Source organism: Diadema antillarum, unplaced genomic scaffold (assembly GCF_040938485.1).
Source record: "Diadema antillarum isolate AM-2024a unplaced genomic scaffold, OU_Dant_1.0 scf00000007, whole genome shotgun sequence".
NCBI lineage: Eukaryota > Metazoa > Echinodermata > Echinoidea > Diadematoida > Diadematidae > Diadema > Diadema antillarum.
This window is the reverse complement of record NW_027270896.1, coordinates 489,359-512,546: the sequence shown is the minus strand read 5'-3', so window position 1 is coordinate 512,546 and position 23,188 is coordinate 489,359. Positions and strand designations below refer to the sequence as shown.

At 37.2% G+C, this 23,188-nt stretch overlaps 1 protein-coding gene across 1 annotated transcript; it reads right to left on the bottom strand.

The window, feature by feature from the left end:
- Positions 1 to 913: 913 nt before the first annotated feature.
- LOC139716381 (uncharacterized) lies at positions 914 to 17,396 on the bottom strand. The gene is made up of 20 exons (XM_071627935.1): positions 17,114 to 17,396; positions 15,235 to 15,311; positions 14,415 to 14,564; positions 13,266 to 13,409; positions 11,913 to 12,068; positions 9,687 to 9,824; positions 9,280 to 9,402; positions 8,962 to 9,090; positions 8,540 to 8,671; positions 7,788 to 7,922; positions 6,941 to 7,084; positions 6,616 to 6,738; positions 6,161 to 6,277; positions 5,058 to 5,168; positions 4,115 to 4,291; positions 3,581 to 3,718; positions 2,705 to 2,884; positions 1,965 to 2,028; positions 1,378 to 1,421; positions 914 to 981 (listed from the first exon to the last, which is right to left on the bottom strand). The coding sequence occupies exons 2-20, from the start codon at positions 15,296 to 15,298 to the stop codon at positions 914 to 916; spliced, it is 2,337 nt and encodes a 778-aa protein (XP_071484036.1). The 5' UTR covers positions 15,299 to 15,311; positions 17,114 to 17,396.
- Between the last annotated feature and the right edge of the window lie 5,792 nt (positions 17,397 to 23,188).

Sequence of the window (23,188 nt, the reverse complement as noted above, 5' to 3'; positions counted from 1 at the left end):
ACAAATCTCTGTCAGGGAGATTTCCATGACTGCGAAACATCGACCGACATATATATATATATATATATATATATATATATATATATGTATATATACTTCATGTATAGCGTAATGTAAAATCACATCATTATATTCACAAGCTATTATACTAAAGTAAACACAAAATAAACACAAAGAATATGCATATAGGTTAATTATCAAACGTTACTTCGCAAAAATTGGCAAAAGAAAAGTAGAATTTAATACTCACTGCAGTCGATATTAGTACATACAATCGCTCCATTCTGGCAAAAACTGAGAAGGAAAAACAAGACAGAGCAAAGAAAAAATGTTTACACACGACCAGCAGCAGTAAAGGCTAGGCTGGATTATGATGCTTTGTAAAATGAGTCAATGTGGGTCTTGATATATCATAATTATGTACACACGGCACACTTTGCTTTTAGATCATTTACAATCAATAGTTATAAATCGCTAAATCATAGTAACAAAGTTTCAGCTATGACTAGCACCCAGAGAGTGCTGGTATCATTTTTACTTTTAATTACATCAAAAACAGGGCGAAGAATCGTGGTACACGTACCAATAGAGGTATGCAGTAGTACATATTATATAATGTATACTTCTACCTTCATAATTGTGCTATCTACTGATTAAAGAAACAAACAAACAAACCGGAGAAGGAGAATTGATACGCAGTGATTACAAGCTAACAGAAAACACTTAAACAATAGTATTTCTGTTGGAAAATGTACTAACGGTATAGAAACAGTACAACATCCTCATTAATGCTAGTCCAAAATAATCTGATTGAATCGTTCCTTGGCACAAAATCAGGAAAGTTATTTCTTATCAACTTACGCAACCCTTCAACTGAATCATTGAGCAAACTGAGCATGATCGGAGACATTTCTTACCAAGTATTGCAGTCATTCGTCCATGTCTCGTTGTTCATGTAAATATGTCCAGCAACAGGACACTCTGAAAGACAATGACATCAATCGTATCAGAAAAAAAAAGAAATCAACAAAGACAATGATTCATTCTTCTTGATTTGTTGTCTGCTTTTTACGCGAAATAATACGTTGTACTCGCTTTTTTCTGTCCAAAATTGAGACACACATTCTTCTACCCGTGGATTTAATTTCTCAAACATCCTCTCTGTTGTATTTCCCAAGGAGGACGAATCAAGAAACACGAATCTGAAGCGAAACTGCAGCGGAGAAGCAAAAATAAAGAATGAAAATCTAAACAATAAATCTGAAACCGTCATCTACAGCATTGTCGTGCTCTATACGTTCAGGATAAGAAGTGGTATCGTTCGCTAAAACTATAGCTACAATGCATACTTATACGGATGTGAAAATTCGTTCTTACCACAATTACTAGATGTACACTCCCAATCTCCATTCTGGCATACGCTGTATTAATCAATGTGACAGGTGAAGAAGGAAAGTGTGAATATCCCGTTTTGTTAATAAATTTACATTGTAAAATTTGACACATTATACTCATGGCTGATTTCAAAAGGAGGTTCAGTCATAATCATATCAACTGAACCTTTCCAAATGTTCGAATAAGCATAAATTAGGATGTAGGTGTATTTTTGCCTTCTTCAACAGATTGTGGGCCCATTGTGGCGATCATTTGCTAATCATGGGTGATAATGACAATTAAGATGAGCACATGTTTGTATACATTCTGATACGTCATATGCACAACCTCTTCAACAGTCCATGAGGGCAAAGAGACACAGAATAAAACTTCTCAGGTACAAACGGAAACATGTGGATCTGGCCAATTTCACGACGACTCATGGACAATATAACGTAGGCTATTACCAAAACCCTATTCAATTATTCATTGATTACTCTTCCATAATTTGTCGTAATAAAATGGTCTGAAGCATCACTGCAAGATAGAGACGAACTTAAATGCCTGTTGTCATAATAATTTCAACTTACCAACTTCCACATCCATTATCTCTGGATTGTCCCTCTCTGAAAATATCACCGTTGTATGAGCAATCTGTGTGGGAAAATGGCAACATTAACTACAGTACTGGGCAAACAGACTCACACAGTCGTAAGTAAAGTCAACAAAACAAATTATTTCCGTCAACTGGCCAAGACTAAAAGATAAGATTTGCTTGCCAGCAAGCTATCTATTGATAAATTTCGTTCTCCTTGCCAATTCGATATTCGTCAGCACAATGTTTTTATGTGTTTGTAGAAAAAAAAATCGAAAACGGATGATTGGACAAGTAGAAGCAGTTAGAGCAAAAGATTATGAACGAGACAGGCACATAAATATAGCTATTCAGCTAGCGAGATATATTGCAAATAGATACATAGACAAATAGACAGATAGATAGATAGATAGATAGATGAAATATAAACTGTTAAGTGGTAGGGAAACGGGTTGAAATGGGTAGGTGGTTAGGAATAGATATAGATTTTAGATAGATTATAGATAGATAGATAGATAGATAGAGAGGTGATGCGGTAATGATGTCGAGGGTGAATGGGTGTCTAAACCAACCTGACGAAGTATATCGTTATGCTTGAACAAATTACAAGTTACAGCCCTATCCGAAAAACAGAAACAGGTTTGCTGTATCTTACGAAAGTCATTATCCATTGAATTACTGATCTCTTCCTTGTATTTCTACCAACTAAGCAATTCAAAAAGCAGGTTTTCTCACCTCGGACGTCAGTTTCGCATTGCTCCCCGACATAGAAGGTTGGACACAGGCAGACAAAGAGTTCTGCGCTGTCTGCACAGGTGCCTCCATTCAGACAAGGGTCGGAGGAACACGGGGCTTTGGTAGGTTGTGTGTTAGAGACACGATGAGAGAAAGATGGCGCTTGGGTGGATTCTTGGCCTGCAGGAAAGAAGTCAAAAAGATGCATTAATCCAAAATCAAACGTGGTGTAAACAACAAGAATCACGCCCTCATTATACATCGTCACTCCATCAGCTACAGATAGAATATACATGTAGTGGCATTTCCTTGAGCTCCCAGGTCATTACCATTGTCAAGGGGGATGAATAAATAATAATATTGTTAAAAACCAACATATGCTACATAATAATTATTATGATATACGTTCTTCGGTTCGGATGCAAAATAGTGTGGCTATTGAATATCAGAGGACGAGGGCAAAAACACGTCAGCTAGAACAGATGCATAAGTGTACAAAGACAGAAAAGGGTGTTCAGGATTGGGAAACAGCAAAATATCATGGGAGCTGCGATTAAGAAGAGCTCCGTGAACATTTATGAAAACACAAAAATAGAACTAAAAGGATATCATCCTGCCGAAGAACCGTAAATATAGATACAACACTATTACAATCGAGCTTAAGATTGTTTTTTCAAACTAAAACGTCAGCATCACAGTAAATATTCGCTCACTAAGGAAAGAGCACAATATCTTGCAAAGAATCTAACGATGTCTTAGCCTACGTAGACTAAAATGAGCATAATGCGAGCTCTATAACATTTCATATCATCTTCGACTGGAGTACGTGTTTTGTCTAATCGGGAGGCAAACGATAATGATGAGAAATTTTATTACGTGGGAGTTCTACGGCGCACGTGACACCAGTGAAGCCGTCAGGACAGAGGCACATGGCAGAGTAGACTCCATCATAGGGATCAGGCCCGTCCAACACACAGGTGCTCCCGGCAGCACAAGGGTAAGACGCACATTGATCTATGCATGAAGAAGAACATTGATCCGTTACAACCATGTGCAAATTTATGCCGATCTTTGGTGCGATGCGACGATAATCAGTTTAATGGAGATTTAAAGCAATATGTTTACAGCAATAAGTTGATGTGCTAAAAGCATAATAAAAACGAAAGAACTATCACAAACCCCGAAACTTGGGTAAACTGTCAACAGACACGTATCAAACATCAAATCTGTGTAATTTGGAGAGAGAGAGAAAACAAATGGGGAGAGATGTGTTTGGGACACGGCAACAAGCAGAAAAATACACAAACAGGTAACAAACGGATGATTTGAAGCACTGTCGAAATCCAACACCCAAAAATTCATTACTTACACGTTGTGATTTCCCAATGTTTTGCCCGACATGACACAAACCTTCAAGTGGCCTTGCAGTAGTACTCGGTGTGGAGCTGGGTGACACGCCCACCTCAACCCTCCGCTCTTCACAGTAATCGCCTTGGAAATCCGACGCACAAAGACAGACGTAAGCTGTCGTGTCCTCACTCAGATAGCAGGTGCCTCCATTTTGACAAGGGCTTGAGTAGCAGACACCTTGAACACACATATACACGTACACAATGAATTTTAAACAATTCCTAAACTTCCCATTAAGCTGGCTAAACACCACATTTTTGTTTACGGGAATAAGCCATGCCATTTATAAAATTTGAATGAATGTTGTTAGAATGTTGATCAAACATCATATACTGATAACAAGGGACGTCTTAAACGAAATTACAAAACAGTGTACGAAGTTATCATAAAGCAAAATAATTGGATTAGCACATCAAATAGAACCAGTATTCGCTTGCGATTTGGTTATCTTTTTTCCAAAAGGCGTATCGCAGTAATCGTATTTGAGAGAAATTGATGATGGTTGTGTGAAAAGAACTTAATACGATTTCCGTAGGAGAAAAGTGCATCAAGACTTCTCTGACTGATTCGACTCACACCCCAAGGAGATTTTAATTAAAAACAGGATTGTTTCTTTCACAGACTCAATCTCTCATCTGTATTCGCGGAGCAGATTGACGAATTGTATAATTAGGTATCGCCGAAATTAAGCCAAGGCAATATCATAACGTTCTTCACCTAATATCTCCAATGTTTCATTCTTTGGCGAACAGAAACTTTAGCGTAAATAACAATTTCAGAACTGATTTAATCCGTGTGATCCATAAGGAGAATGCTAACCGTATGACACGCAACGTCACATTATAAATTTTCATTTTCATGTATATTCCTATATATCTTATTTGACAACTATTAGGAAGGTTTTGTTCCATCAAACGAGACTCCATTACGTTCTTATACTAACTTTGGATTTCGCAGTTGGTCCCCATAGTTCCTGAGGAGCAGGTGCAGCTATAGTCACTACCCTGGTTTAGGCACAACGCTCCATTCTGGCATGGTTCAGACAGGCACGGCTCTGCAGAGGGAAAACTTCTAGTATTTAAATCAACATACGCCTCTAAGTTGAAGAACTCATTTTACTTGTGTGATACATTCTGTTCTAATTTTGGTTATTTAGTTGAATGATTCCTATTCACCACGGGGTGCCTCTGCTGAAAATGAAGAGGTTCATTTAAAAGCTAGGAAGAAAAGGGCTTTACTCAAAAGATTAAGGAGAAGACACCTCTTGTTTCCCGACCACATGTTGAGAAAAGAACCATCTAAAACATTGAATTTTGACCAGAAACATTGAAGTTAATTGTAACAGAGTTAGACCACAAGAAGCACTTCTAGTTCCGGGGAGTTCGTAGACAGCATTCCTAGACAGCTATCACCTGGTGGATTCATCTAGAGAGAGAGAGTAAGTCCTCCAGAAGATGGCGACGGTTATTACATGCAGGGAGATGTCCTGAAACCTTCTATCGTTTGAAAATTGTGCTGCCTTTATGTTACTTTATCCGTTTATGTGCCCATCATGCTATGCCATGTCAACTAAGATGAATGAAAACAACTGTCGCGTTTAGCATTAAAATAAAAATGGCACGTAGTATAGATATCAGAGTTAATGACCTCTTCATACCTTACTTTGTACCATTTTCATGTGCCCGTTACCTAAAACATTGCGTTTTTTGTAACTGCTTTAGCATAGGTCTGATAGAGGTTATGTATCGATCATCAGTCATCTGGCTCATATAGTTATCATAATCATTCAAAAAACGTGAATACATGGATTTTTATTTGTTTCCGAGAGAATCCCTTAACTATCATAAATCACTGAAAAGAACTACGACTTATATAAAGGAGGTGTTCAACTGGTGCTTCATAATTCCTCTTTCTACCTCATTGTTGTATCGTACCTGATTTGGATCATGGAAAATTTCTCTTTGCTCTTTTAATCACTTGAGAAAACGAGAGATTCTGCAGCACGAATGCAGCTACAGAGTTAGTGTCCAACATGTACGGACTTACCATGATACCGACATTCATTTCCAGTATATGTAGTGGGACAGAAGCAGAAGTAAGAACTTCCCAACTCGCTGATGTAGCACTTGCCACCGTTCAAACAAGGATTGGAGAGACAGGGATCTGATCATTTAAAAAAGAAAAGTCAATGTGATTTAAGCCGTTAAACACCAGATATACAAATTACCGCAAAGTTAGAATCGTTTTTTTATTTTTTTCCACATCACTTGCCTAATACAATGCATTAGTGATGTTCATGTGTGCATTTTTTGGTTGTATTTGACCTGAACTGTTGAACCAAGCGCAATCAATTTTTCGTCGTGCAAATTCTTCCTGTGAGAATTCAAATCACCTATATAAATATGCATAAATACATGGATACATACATACCATACATAAGATACATAATATGTGTCTTTTTACTACATTAGTGCGAAATGGAGAGGCACAAACGAACTCACCAAGATATTGACAAGTCGTTCCGGAATAACCGCTCGGGCAGTCACAAGTGAAGCCAGCAGAGTTAGGTCTGCACGAACCACCGTTCTGACACGGATCAGAGGAGCAGGTGTCGGAAACAGGAACTGACCAAAAGATAAAATTCAGATGATATTTAATTGTTGTCTTTTTTTTCTCTCAACCAATACCATAGTTCAGATACACGCTCATTGATTCCTCTTTTTCATTCTTATCTCTTTAAATCAACGGTAATCATGAAGTTCAAACGAAAGATCTAGCTGATTAATAGAACACAGAAAAAGACAAACAAGTTGCACTAATCCTCACCTTGTACTTCGCAGTTTTGCCCCATCCAGCCGTCTAGACAGTTACACGTGTAACTGACTTGCTCCTCCTCAAACACTGGGTCGTCCACACCTCGCACGTCGACACATTCAGCATCGTTCAGACAGGGATTCGATGAACATGGCACTTGTAGTGACAACATAAACAGAAGACCACGGTATGAACGAAGCAACCAATGAGATAGATACATGTACATATTTATATACTATGGATAGACGGATCGATAGATCTAATAGATAGATAGATAGAAAAATAGATAGATAGATAGATAGATAGATAGAGAATACTTTGTAACGCTGAATGATATCAAGGCGTTGATTTGATTTCCTTTTTGTTGACGGCCAAAGATTAGAAATATGGAAAACATACTAGAAAGAAAAATGGCGAATACAAAACTTAGCGGAATTTAGACGATGAAAATAAAATCTCATCTTGTTATAAAATGTTACAGTATGTTATGCATTCACAATGTTGATATTGTCATATTTTATCATCCTTCATTATTCATGTCATTACAGCTCTTTTTGAATGCATTTATGTACCTGAGAATAATCATAATCATTATTCAACTATACTGTCATCATAAATCAATTCAATTTGCTCGTAAATAATATTTGACATTGTTGATATTATTGACGAGTAGATTATGATCAATGAATAACGTTTTGCTTCTACTGTATTTTTATTTATGACAATTTTGTTGCATTTGCGCATTGTCGTCTCAAATTGAACATCAAGCAATTCATGTAAAATTGGGCTTAGGAAAGAATTGATAAACCAGTAGAAATGAGCATTTGCAATCATAATGACCATGGACGAATGAGTTTACCCGGGACCGAACATGTTCTGCCGATGAAGTCTGGTGTGCACTGGCACCAGAAGCCAATCACCGAATCCGCATTGCCGCCGACGAGGGCGTTTCGACACTCCGCGTCATTTTCACAGGGATTCGAATAGCATGGATCTGTGTCATCGGGATTATAGTTTGATGATAGATAAGTCAGTCATTATAATATAACTATGATAGAGAGTTAGTTCCGTCACATGATATCACACATTTTCATGCATTGATATCTCTTAGATCCTATCACCATGGCATGCTCAGAAAGTTTTTGACTAGATACGCAGCACATTGAGTAATTTTTCTAAATGTTGACAGCGTCGCGAAACAAACCCAATATTAAGTGTATGCTCTTCATCTTATCACCGATGTGAAGAGTTTTTTACTACTGCAAACGGTCAAGGATGATACAAATGCACGCGTTCATCCTTCTCCAAATCGCTTTCCCTATCTGCCATATTATTTCGTCCCTTTTTCACATGCGAGCTATACCAAGAAAAATCTGGATTTCCGTTCTTACGTTGTGCACCGCGAAGGAAAATAATGTGAAATAACAATGTTCGGTTTGTAGGTGTGACGTTTCACGATACATCCAACCGAGTGGTGACGGTGACTACATCTTTTGATGAAGAATATCTTGGACTATAACTCAATGCGATGAATAATTTTTGGGGAAACGGGTACTATTCACATAGAAAGTTTGGGTAAGTGCGAAGGGTGGGGGAGTGAGCATGACCTACCTCCGTGTTGACATGTGGTTCCAGTGAAGCCGGGCTGACACTGGCAGAAAAAAAGCCTCGAGGTGGTCATGGCGGCTTCCTGCTCAAGCCGGAAGCACAGTCCATTTATGCAAGGGTTCGGTGAACACGGGTCTATACGATTTCACAGAAACCAGTGACATGGTATTTTAAATAGTTCACAAGAATTGACAAACAATAATAACACACAGTAATGAGAAATAGATAGTAACATTAGCACTGTACGGTAATCGTCCTTAGATATTTGATATAAGATTGAGACATGGCGTATTTTGCGAAACGTTGATCGGGAAAAAGTTTTCATATTAAACAGTCAATATTGCTCCGTTGAATTCTAATCGTCTTGATATGAGTCCTGCGATAAAAGTTGGTAATCTGACGTCTGTTCATCCACGTGTACTTACTTTCCTGAACTTCTTCGGTACAGTTGTCTCCGTAAAAAGAGGCAGAGCAAACACATTGGTAACCAGGAGCAACGAGCGCTTCTTCAAAACAGGTGCCTCCATTTTGACACGGATCTCCAACACACGGTCCTGTGATAGTGGAAAAAAAAAGTTTATGTTAATGATGATACGTGATAAGTATTTATTAGTACCTATAAGCATTTAAACTACCTTGAACTGCATAATCGTTCAACTGCTGATACAGATTATGTATGTATGCATATAGATGTAAAAATATATATTCAAGGACGTGTGTATAAAAATCATCAACAATCTGACCTTTGACCTCACAATGACGCCCGCTGTAGCCTGACAAACAATCACAGTAGTAGTCCTCTGTCTCGTATTGGTTGATGCACCTTCCCTCATTCTGGCACGGCGAGCTTGCGCAACCATCGTAGCCTAAAAAACAAAGAAACAAACGTGTTGGATATATCAATATCTTACTTCTACCCAATCTGTTAGTACCCAAGTATTTGAAATTACACACACAACCAAAGTTCACTGAATTATATACCACATAAAATCTTTGTGCTTCAGTAGGCCGACGTGTGAATGTGTGTTTGTGACTATAAAGACTAGTATCGAAAGCGCAGACACACATTATCATAACACGCGTTAGATACAAAGGTGCCTATTCCGACATGAGCAGAGTAGCTACAGTAAATGCAATTGGACTGACTCACCACTAACAGAAACTGAATTTTGACAGCGATCGCCGAAAAACCCGTGCTGACAGTCACACGTGAAGCCGCTGATGGCAAATGGAATAGGGTCACACAGCCCGTCGTTTAAGCACGGGTTGGGTTCGCAGTCCCCCGTCCCTGTAAGTAATGATAATGATTGAATAATGATAGTAACAAAAATCACAATAATGTATGTTATAATAAAGAACATAACCTTGATAATGATGATAGCAATGATGATGATGATGATGATGGTGATGATGGTGATGATGATGACAATAAATTATAAACCTGTATTGTGCATCCGTATAACCAATCTCCGTGAGCTTTTTGAAAAATGGAAATAGACAGAAAACAATATTATATAAAAATAGTGTGTTCTGAGTGCTGTTAACGTACACAAACATTAGTTGATTTTGCAATAAGAGTTGAAAACAACTTCTGTTATGTTGCCGAGGTGTAACGAAGCAAGTCATGAACTAAATAACTTTCGTCCTATCTCCCTTTTGTCAATTGTTTCCAAAGTGTTAGAAAGAGCAGTTCATTCTCAACTGATGGGATACCTACATAAAGAAGAATTGTTGAGTGATCGGCAGTCTGGTTTCAGGAGTAAACACTCCACCTCAACGTGTTTAATGGAAATTTGTGAAATGTTATACGATAACTTTGACAAAGGTCGATTTACTGGTGCTGTCTTCTTAGACCTGAGGAAAGCGTTTGATATCATTCCCCATGATGTTCTTATTAAGAAACTGAGTTTTTTTGGTATTGACGGTATTGAATTATCATGGTTTGAATCATATTTATTGGGAAGAAAGCAATTGGTGTCATACAAAGGTGTAAGAAGTGATTTTCTTCCAGTATCTTCCGGTGTACCACAGGGCTCAATACTGGGCCCGCTTTTATTTTGTATGTACATTAATGACATAAGCAATTTACCTTTTCATATAAGTACGAACATTTCATTGTACGCAGACGACACAACCGTTTTTTCTTCAGGATATGGAGTACAGGCTGTTCAAACACAGTTACAGAATGATATTAATGTTTTATGTAAATGGTTGAATGAGAATGGATTAGTTGTTAATACCGATAAAACCAAAGTTATGTTAATTTCTGGTTGAAGGAAGAAAAATCCAGTTAAATTACAAATTAGAATGGAAGACAAATTGTTAGAAAATGTAACCAAATTTAAGTATCTAGGTGTTATTGTAAATCAGAATCTAGATTGGTCTTTTCAGATCAATGATATCGTTAAGAAAATTATGAACTCTCTTACATGTATGCGAAGGATTAAGCACTGCCTGACGAAACCAGTACTCCTTCATTTATATTTCACTTTGATACTTCCTTATATTGATTATTGTTCAACCGTGTGGGGCTCACTGTCGAAGAAAAACTTAATGAGGCTACAGAGGTGTCAAAACAAATATTGTCGTTTAGTTTTAAATGCACCTTATTATACCCTTGTTCAAATTATGTTAGATTCATTGAAATTACAATCCGTTAAACATAGACTGGAATATAATTATAATGTATTTATGTACAAAATTCTGAATGGCCTTGCTCCTGAATATCTAAGACGGGTTTTACCACAACGAGCTAATCCATACTCTACAAGATCAGTCTCCATGCACCAACTGTATCTAGCTAAACCCAAGACCGAGTATAAAAAGCAGTCTTTTTCATACACAGCAACGAAGCTTTTTAACTCACTACCTGTGTTTATCAAATCCTCCACCTCACTGCCCCTATTTAAACGCAATGTCCGCAACATCCAGGTGGTTATCAGCAGTAGCTAATTTCTCGTTTCTTTGAAAGTTGTACACATGTATTCTTTCTCTCTCTCCCTCTCTTTCTCTCTCTCTCTCTCTCTCTCGCTTTATCTATCTACAGAGGATCTCCACTTTTATGAAATGTATTATTGTTTATGTTTGCATATGATTGTTATGTATATATTTTATTGTATCATAAATGTGATTTGTTACAGCAGGGCTCCCTTGGAAAGCAGGCCTTGCGGCTTGAATGGGACTACCCTGCTTTTATAAAGAAGACAATAAAAAAAAAAAAACCGAAAGTATGTATTAGTCAATTAGTATACTATTACATTTATCGATACTGAACATTCCACAACACAGTTATTCTTTAACGTAATTCAATATCTGCGGTACATTTCTATGAGAGAGTCTATGATGATATAAGATATGAATCACTCCTATACTTTACCTGTGTCCTCTCTGTCGCAGAAATATCCCACGAATCCCGGAGCGCATAGACACAGGAATGTCTCCCTGTCTGGCTCCGTGGAATCAACGCATGTGGCGCCATTTTTGCATGGCTCACTTGTGCACAATTCTGCTGAGGCTCGTGGAACAGCAGTAGCTGAAAAAAAAAAAAATGTATTAAGACAAGGGAAAGCAAAACATCATACCGAAGGATATAATTAGATAGTGTACACACATATACAGACATCCCGTTTATTAAGCTCTCTTCTTTTCATCTGTTTGCTGCCAAAACATTCACGTACCTAACTAAGTTACATAGGCTTGGGCGTCCTTGTTTCTTCAGCCAAGTGCGTTGTGTCCAATGAAGGTGCTCTGTCAGCATATGTGATACGACATTGGTCCTGTGACAACATTGTATTTTGTCCAAGGACTTGCATGGGATAAGGGTTGCGATAGGGTTTTAGGTTAAGTTTGATACGAAGATTAGGATTGGGGTTAGGTTTATGTTTGTGTGTAGAATTTTTGTTTGGTTTAGCGTGCGGATATTTCGTGGGAGCAATAATTGTCGCAGGAGCAAATGCCATTGAACACTGTCAGTAACAGTAAACCCGTTTTGACAGTTTTCCACAATCTCCAACAAACTCCATGTGATAAATGATGTGGGATTATTGGAATTGCCAGATCGTAGCTCCGGTGGATTTTAGATAAAAGAGTCTTAAGTTATCGTAATGTAACGATAAGATCGTGAGCCTAAAAGTCGTAACATGTATGTTGTTTACCTCTAGACCTATTCGCAGATAGAATGAGCCTACGTTTCCTTTTAGGTATGCCCACCTGGACTGTCATGTAAAATCATGTTCATAACACGTGAAATAAAAATAATGCCCTGAATGTATCAAAACATAATTATACGTGACGTTGTGATACCAATTTTACCCCCTGACAGACAACAGTGCTTCCATGGAGATGTCATCCGGATCTGTCTGTGACCCCATCACTTTTATAGTATTTTTCATTTCTTGATATCTTTCCCGGCGTATTTTTTTTCTTTTAAATGATTTAATTCACTTCAATTCGATTCAATTCAATTCAATCCAATCCAATCCAATCCAATCCAATCCAATCCAGTCCAATCCAATCCAATCCAATCCAATTCAATTTAATTTATTTCAATCAACAAAAGTAATACATAAATCAAAGCACTCATTTGTCAATTCATGTCAGTGAGCAATTTGGAAAAAAAAATACAAGTCATGAAATATAATACATATGTAATACAAAAGATATATGCGGATAATTACATATCGAGAAAACAATACACTTTGCAATGAAAACGTGACTTCATGGTATTTACTTGAAGATGGCTGCTGAGTGACTGTCTCGCAGTACGTTCCTCCGTAAGGCGGCTGGCACAGGCATACAAACAAAACGGTTGTCGAAGGGTCGTCTGCGCTGTAGCAGATTCCTCCGTTTTGGCAGACGATGTCGGCGCACGAAACTAGAAGCGCGCGCGGGATGACAAAAATAATGATGATGAAAGTTTACTAGTAATAGGATTTTTGAGTGGCTTGTTAGTGTGTACCTCTATTTTTGTGCCTCAGTATGTGCATACCCTTAAAAGGTATATTTGATTCACATCAGTTAATGCGAAACAAATTAGAAATATCCGCAAAGTTTGAGGAAAATCTCACAATCCATTCAATAGTTCTGAGTTTCTAAAGTATTGGTGAAATCCGTGGGCCGTCATTACTGGATAAAGAGAATGTAACGATTCGCGATGTCGTACTAGAAGAACGAAAATATAAAGAGCAGTGCACATGATTTCATTTCTGCGGAAAGTTCACATTTCCTGAACTTGTTACTAACGTATAATAATCAAGATCAATATTTTCATCTTGCCTTCTAAAGGATAGAGGTAAGTCAAGCGCTCTTTTATCATGGTAGATAAAAGTAAAAAATAGGTAAATGCAGTGTACCTGGAATTTTCTTTACATTCATACATTTCGAACGGATCGTCTGATTTCATCAAACTCCATTTATATCTTCTTCTTAAAATCTCATTGATGCGTACTTATATTCTTTATTATTTCTGCATTTACTGAATCCACGTATCCTTTGGATAAATTCCCCTTTCAGTCATTCTGCAACCAATCTGGCTGTCTTTATAGGAGATTCAACTCGAGAAATTACCAATCATCGGAAATAGAATTATTTCGTTATTGCCTTAATCGATGAATATGACTAATCTATACTTTTGTATATTGAATTGAACTTTTTTTCTCAATGGAATGATTCTTTGCGCTTAAATCAAATCATAATGGATTTGGCATTTGATTTCGAACATCATTAAGATGCTTCTGGTTGTCTGTCGCGCATTAAAAAGCGACACAATATTTGTCATAAACATGTTCCAACAGTTCAGACACAACAAACTAGGCAACGTTATTACAAGTGATCTGGGATGTCGATTGAAACTGAGCTAGCGTGTATCCCAGACACCTACCCGTACTCGGGGTCTCGTCTTCTACTGCCGTCTCGCAAAACGTCCCCCGGTACGACGGCTGGCACTGGCAGAAAAACGGTACGGACGAGGACGGGTCGGCGGCGCTGAAGCAGGTCCCCCCATTTTGACAGTTCACGTTTGCACACGTATCTGTGGAAGCAGGAACGTATTTGGCGGCAGTATAGTAACATGTCATTTTTTTTAACATTAAGAACAAATTCCAGCTTTCAGTCATTTTTTTTCTCCTAATGTCCACTGTACATAATATGCATTTCATGATATGAGTGTGTCATTTCCATTTTCCATATGAGTGTGCCATTTCAATTCGAAAGAATGAAGTAACAATAATACAACCACAATTTCAAACTCTCGACTACAAATAGGTCTACATTTTTTTTTACTGATTTCATGATATTCAATGCCAATTAGAGGTTCAGATATGTTACGAGAGTATTAAACTTTTCTGAAATGAATTTGTCACAATTTTTTAATGGATTCTAATGATTTAAGAGCAAAGAGGGTAAGAGTTGACACAGAAAAAGAAAGGTAATAACACATTGACTACTCATAATCACAACACAGAATTTCGTTGTATAAACACACAAAAAAGCCATGGATGGTTATCTTTTCTACTGGTTTAAAAGCCAGGTCACTTGGATTGCGTCAAACGATGTTAAATTCGAATCATTTTCACAGTCACTAAGATAACACAATCTCTCTTAAAAACAACACCAACAACGTTGTAGTCTCCTTGCCGTACAGTTCTATAAGGAAAATGGAATGGAACCATAGAGCGATACATGGGGTCATGGACACTCACTTTGTGCCGACGCCAGTCCAGCAGAGACCGCATAGAATACCCAGAGCGTCCTCACCAGATTCATTGCTTTCGATCGTCTGCTGCAGGTGGGAAAATCTAAATGGTCATAACTCCCATTACTGAAATCAAAATCACTCGATGGTTCAGCGGTAATAAACGTTTAAATTTCAATCAGACTAAATATGGCGGGATAAACCTTTTATATGTTTGAATAGATAAGACGTATTCTGTATCATCGCATACTGATGATAGATAAGACTTATTCTGTTTCATCGCATGTAAGATGATCATACGTAATGATTGTTTACCATTATCTTAAACGTGACACTGAATATCTTCTTTTGCCTGAAGGCATCCTTTATACATACGTAGTTGGAATGGTTCTGACTTATTTTGATTTTCATTGAATTTATGCATTTTTCAGTCAAACATCAAAGCATGCATGATTTGGTACACAACTGGAAAGAAATGGTGCAAAGCATAACTCAACATAGGTGTAGTAGCATGATATATGAATAAATTACGTTATAAAAATACAACAGACCTTCATCTTCTCAAAGATTATTGCTTGATTTCAGGTTTGTTTGTTTTTGAGAGGCAGGGTAATACAAACAAACAAACAAACAATTAAACAAATCCTGTCATAGCGCACATGGATCTGATTCTTTCCTCCAAAGCACGCATGGTGTATATTCCAACACATGCAGAGTGTTTGGCAGTACACGTAGGACTATAATTCTTGGGAATGATGAGTAGATAATATCTTGCCAATATAGGCTCGGGAATGACGAGGAGACAATATCTCTTATAAGCTCGGGAATGACGAGTAGACAATGTCTTTCCTTTATAGGCTCGGGAACGACGAGTAGACAATATCTTTCCTATATAAGCCCGGGAATGACGAGTAGACAATATCTTTCCTATATAAGCTCGGGAACGACGAGTAGACAATATCTTTCCTATATAAGCTCGGGAATGATGAATAGATAATATCATGATTGTCATCATTCTCCTCCTTTTCTCCATCTGTAGTGTCGTCCTCATCATTCGATGTGGTAGCCCTATGTCGCACCACTTTAGACATTTCCACTGAGTTTCACACGAATCTTAACGACTATAGGCACTGAAGTAACTTACCTTATCTCCGGTGAATTCAAAGTACAAACTACCGCTGCATTGTTTTCAGTGGATACTTTGACGTCCTCCTATATGTATAATAACTTCGTTTGATATTCCAGACAGTATCTTCAGGGTTTGTTTGTTTGTTTGTTTGCTTGTTTGTTTGTTTGTTTGTTTGTTTGTTTTGTTAAATGTGTGTGGGGTGGAGATGGGGTTAAGTTGTTGTTTTTTGGCGTATATTATTCGATGGTGACAGTGTGGGGTAATGTAAGTGTAGTTCTCATAATCATCAGCCATTTCACTGCACTGTCTGGGGACTGAGATAAACATATTGTCCCTCTCTTTTTTTCTGTCAGCACTCAGTAATGTAGCTCAAAACTGTCGTGGCTAGTTAGGGCAAATATTCAATGACCCTTTCTTTACAGGGGTGCATGAAAGTGATGCTCTCAATCACTATGTTTTTATCAGCCACACCTATTCATCAATTATTCATTCATCTCATTTCAACAACATCAATATCTATGATATACTTAGAAAGACACAAACAGACATACCAACACTCAACACTTACTACTTGCACTCATACAATGCATAGACTCAACTATCTTCTTACAGGTGACATTACACATTATACAAATATAGTCTGAAAACGTGTTACAATTGACTGGATAAACAAAATAGAAAGTCTTACATTGCACAGCTGTGTATATATACACGCACATAATTCCACACTTTAACGTTTACAGTCTATACCACTTACCTTGACACTGATTGAGGCAGAAATATATGGATTCTTCACGATGTCACGATGGACTTCCCATCCTCACGAACCTGATATCACGCAGCACGAGGCTGCTAGCTGGCTTTATGACCACGAATAGCAATTTTCGTTGCCCCAAATACACGCAGCTGAAATCGTTAAACTTCCATTATCAATGCGAGATCACTGCCATTTGAGATTTAATGGTCCCTTGTTCCGTTCTGAAAAGAAAAAAAAAAGAATAACTTCCAAAACGCACGAAATTGACTTGACTGCAGTGGGAACTAAGGGAAACCGACTTGTGTATATCCACCACAATAAACCTCCTCTGCAACACAATAGACATTGATTTCAGTGACAGGTGTAGAAGTTCTGTTTTCAGGAGGTTTGGTAGAACCGATACATACGCGCTGCGAAGAACTGGCTGAAGTTCGTGCAGCAAAACGTGGTCATGCACAACATAAAGCCTTATGGCGTCACAAAAGAAGCTCGACGATGACAATGGTTTGTTCGCATACAATGCAAACATACTTTTTCTTATAATTTTTTTTTTTGTTGTTGTTGAATACGTCAAAGTCGCTCCCTCCATTTTTTTCTCTTTCTTTAGCTCTCTTTCTTTCTGTTTGATATCCAGCCCGAAAACTATGATTCACGTTATTGTGCACGTCCGTTGTTTGCTTAAAAACGCTCTCATTGTCATTTCACAGCACGCCATTCATTCGTTTGATGCGTGTGTGGACAGCTTTTGTGTGCCGAAAGTCAGACAATACTGCAATAATATCGAGAATAGGCACCTGAGCCCAAGTTTGTGCAAGGGGAGTTTCAACAAGCGATATACTAGTTTGATTCCAGAATGAGTGACCCGAGGGCGGCGCCATATAGACAATGGATTCCAACTGCGACTGACAAACTAGAGAACAGCATGTAATTGCCATAATATTCTGTCTGTGTCCTCGCCATGGCTGTAGGCCTACATCCGTGTTTCCTATTCAACCTTATCCCCGTAAATTCACCTGTAACTTGGACAATAGATTTGTCACAAACGTATCACAATAAAGGCGCAAATACATTGTACCACGAAAGACGTCCAGTTCTTATGATTCAGAAAACTGGGCCCGAAATTACGTCATGCGACGTTTCGTCGAGTAGCAATCTGCTTCTTCTGGCAAGTCTGAGGTTGCACTTCAACTTGGTATATAATAATCTACATTATTATAGGCCTACCACAAAAGACGGTTCTTCATTAAAACCGCGTTTTAGTTGTTTCATGCATGGTAATGAGCGTCCAAGTGGAGGATATGGGGGTAGTAAGGAGATTTACCCCCCCCCCCCCCTCCCGGGCTGGCAAGTGGAAATGTAATGCGCATAGAAAAACGCCACCATATAAACAGACCCACACAGTGTGTTGTTCCTAGCACTCTGTCTCAGCAGGGAGGTGAGACTCAACTCCCTGGTCTCAGGCTCAGCCCAACGTTGCCAGAGTTGGCATAATCATGCTTTCTGCCATAATTTTTGACGCTTCAGCATATAGCATTATGTGAAGACTTTTTTTCTTCAGCCGATTTGCCGTAGAGAAGTGGCAGCAACACACAGCTGTACAAAGCCGCATTCACGATAGATGGGAGTATGTTGACTTTCCATAAATATCTGTATGTGTGATCCAGCCCAGACAATAATATGCAGATGAGGTGTGTTTTTTTGGTCACATGCATAACAACAATCTTGTTTCTGTACTGAGTACATATTTCGTGTTTTTTTTAGTGGATCATTGGTTTAAAGTTTTAACAACCATGTTATCATTCTTGTTCATTATCTTCATCAATACTAAAGGATTTTAAACGGTCCCTTTTTGAATTGGTTTAATCTCATCTGTGTAAATCCAGCTATATTTTTTTCTGATACACAAGAAATGTATCTACACATTCCAAGAAAGTGTATTTTGCCTTGAGATTTTGTATAGTATTGCAATATAAAACAATATTCATGAAACTATTATAATTTTGTATTTGTATAATATGTAATATTCTACTCTTTTCTCTCTTACCTCTTTATAACTGGCCCCTATGGAAGACCAGCGGCACCAGAAAAGTGCAGCTGATTATGGGCTATCCAGCCGTTATCTTTCTCTAATCCTACATTCTATTCTTTTTCGTATATGTATCGATGATGTGTCACACTATTCATTTGCTATGTATGTATGCTTCATTTTATGCATGATGTATCATTTTCCTTGTACCTTATGTTGTCTTTTCTATCTGTATGTATGCTTATGACGGAAATAAAACAAACAAACAAACAAATACTAAGATTTTTGGTATGACTGAGCAATATCAATCATACACATGTACCTTCTGCAAAGATACCATGAGAACAATAAGGATGTGCATTGCACAGCAAGCAATGACTGTAAAATATATTATAACAAGTATTGTCACTTCTTATTTGACTCCTCATCCTACTAGGCAGACGTTATGCCTCGTAACAGGCCGGGGAAGCAACGACACCAACCCAAACTTCAACACAAATTGTGTGGATGGATCAAATCCTCAAAAAGTGCTTCTTTTCTTTCTTTCTTTCTTTTTTGTGGGGGGGGGGGGGGGTGAGAAAGTTACAAAGCGATACTGGGTACTGAGCACAGGTTGGTATGTACATGTATAGTAATCTTTAAACAGCGCTAGATATAGTGGGAGTGAATGATTGTGTTTTAGCACACACACACACACACACACACACATACGTGTGCACGCATTACAAGTGGTGACAGTGCATAAAAACTATTCAAGTGGTGACTGAATCAGATTATGTTTTAATCCATAAAACATATCCGAAATGAGATATTTTTGACAACCAATTAAAAAAAGAGATAAGTTTTAATTAAGAAAGGCTTGATTTTCCTTATTTCATTGAACATGCCCATATACTATACAAACGGTGACTGACCGTTATTTTGGTGCGTAAGGTGCGTAAGGCATGTGTGTGCTCAGTTGGAATGTGTCAATCGCGTAAGGTTTGTGTGTCCTCAGTTGGAATGTGTCAATCGCGTAAAGTTTGTGTGTCCTCAGTTGGAATGTGTCAATCGCGTAAGGTTTGTGTGTCCTCAGTTGGAATGAGCCAATCGCGTAAGGTTTGTGTGTCCTCAGTTGGAATGTGTAAATCGCGTAAGGTTTGTGTGTCCTCAGTTGGAATGTGTCAATCGCGTAAAGTTTGTGTGTCCTCAGTTGGAATGTGTCAATCGCGTAAGGTTTGTGTGTCCTCAGTTGGAATGAGCCAATCGCGTAAGGTTTGTGTGTCCTCAGTTGGAATGTGTCAATCGCGTAAGGTTTGTGTGTGCTCAGTTGGAATGTGCCAATCGCGTAAAGTTTGTGTGTCCTCAGTTGGAATGTGCCAATCGCGTAAGGTTTGTGTGTCCTCAGTTGGAATGTGTCAATCGCGTAAGGTTTGTGTGTCCTCAGTTGGAATGTGCCAATCGCGCTATGTCACAAATGATTACACACTCGTTGGACCCGTTTATGTCTTCATTTGCTGAACTCTATAAAGCCCGGGAGGGGAGAGGGGCACATTTTGTCCCCTACCACATTTTCAATTGCCACTCCCACACCCTTAACCCAATTCTAACCAAATATGGTGACTTTTAAAAACTTTTTGCGAGATACCAAGAAACCACTTATGAAATAGTACGGAACATAAAATTCTGAGAGGAATTTACAATTCATTTGATAAAAAAAAACAAAGTAAAACAAAGTGATTGTAAAAACATGTGTCACACACTTTATTAGAAGTGCTCTGTATTAAATATCTCGGCCATTTCAAAACCAATTTTCATCAAAAAAAAACATGTTGAATTCCTCATGGAATTACATGCTTTTTCATATTTTAATATACGTTAATATTTTAAGAGGTTTCTCATTATCTCACAAAGAACAAAAAAAAAGAAAAATTAGAAACCTGAAATAAGGTCTCGACCAAAACTATACAATCCCTTTGAAAGTTTATATGTATTAGAACGACCAAAACTATACAATCCCTTTAAAAGTTTCTATGTATTAGAATGTCAACACATTAACAGTTTAAAAGTATACACACACATACATTCCATTATTTGCAATCTTCTTGTACAATATCACCACTCTTACATTTCAAAACCATGCATACATAAACACACAAACATAAAGCCTTTATGTGACATTGTCATACATAAACTTTGCTTGATTGATCAAAGGTTGAATTGCACATGATTATGACTGTAAACATGTGCAATCATATATACTCACACACTCACACACACCATCATTTGCAATCTTCTTGTACAAAATCACCAATCTTACATTCCAAAACCATGCATAAAAAAACACACACATATTGAAATGTTGATGTATTAGAATGTCATCACTTTAACAGTTTAAAAGTATATATACCAACCCACACCATTATTTGCAATCTTGTTGTACGATGTCACCACTCTTCCCTTTTCAAAACCATGCATACACGTACATAAACATACAAACAAAAAGTTTATATGTATTACAAAGTCATCACTTTAATAGTTTAAAAGTATACATACACACACATTACAAAGTCATCACTTTAATGGTTTAAAAGTATAATACACACACACACACACATTACAAAGTCATCACTTTAATAGTTTAAAAGTATACACACACATTACAAAGTCATCACTTTAATGGTTTAAAAGTATACACATACACACACACACATTACAAAGTCATCACTTTAATAGACTAACAGTATACACACACATTACAAAGTCATCACTTTAATAGTTTAAAAGTATATATACACACACACATTACAAAGTTATCACATTAATAGTTTGAAAGTATACACACACACATTACAAAGTCATCACTTTAATAGTTTAAAAGTATACACACACACATTACAAAGTCATCACTTTAATAGTTTAAAAGTATACACACACACACACATTACAAAGTCGTCAATTTAATAGTTTAAAAGTATACACACACATTACAAAGTCATCACTTTAATAGTTTAAAAGTATACACACATTACAAAGTCATCACTTTAATGGTTTAAAAGTATACACATACACACTCACACATTACAAAGTCATCACTTTAACAGTTTAAAAGTATACACACACACATTACAAAGTCATCACTTTAATTGTTTAAAAGTATACACACACATTACAAAGTCATCACTTTAATGGTTTAAAAGTACACAAACACACACACAAACACACATTACAAAGTCATCACTTCAATAATTTAAAAGTATACACACACACACACATTACAAAGTCATCACTTTAATAGATTAAAAGTATACATACACATTACAAAGTCATCACTTTAATGGTTTAAAAGTACACAAACACACACACACACACACATTACAAAGTCATCACTTCAATAATTTAAAAGTATACACACACACACACATTACAAAGTCATCACTTTAATAGATTAAAAGTATACACACACATTACAAAGTCATCACTTTAATAATTTAAAAGTATACACATACACACACATTACAAAGTCATCACTTTAATAGTTTGAAAGTATACACACACACATTACAAAGTCATCACTTTAATGGTTTAAAAGTATACACATACACACACACATTACAAAGTCATCACTTTAATAGATTAAAAGTATACACACACATTACAAAGTCATCACTTTAATAGTTTAAAAGTATACACACAACACACACACATTACAAAGTCATCCCTTTAATAGTTTGAAAGTATACACACACACATTACAAAGTCATCACTTTAATGGTTTAAAAGTATACACACACACACACATTACAAAGTCATCACTTTTATAGTTTAAAAGTATACACACCCACATTACAAAGTCATCACTTTAATGGTTTAAAAGTATACACACACACACACACATTACAAAGTTTCAAGTTTCAAGTTTCAAGTTTATTTAACCAATTCATTAAACATTTGACATTTTACAAAAGGATACAGCATTAAGAATAATGAATGGTTTGGGACCCCAAAAGAAGCAGAGCTTGTAAAAAAAGGGTGTGTACAGTTCTGGTCGAGGTGAAGATTCAGCTTTT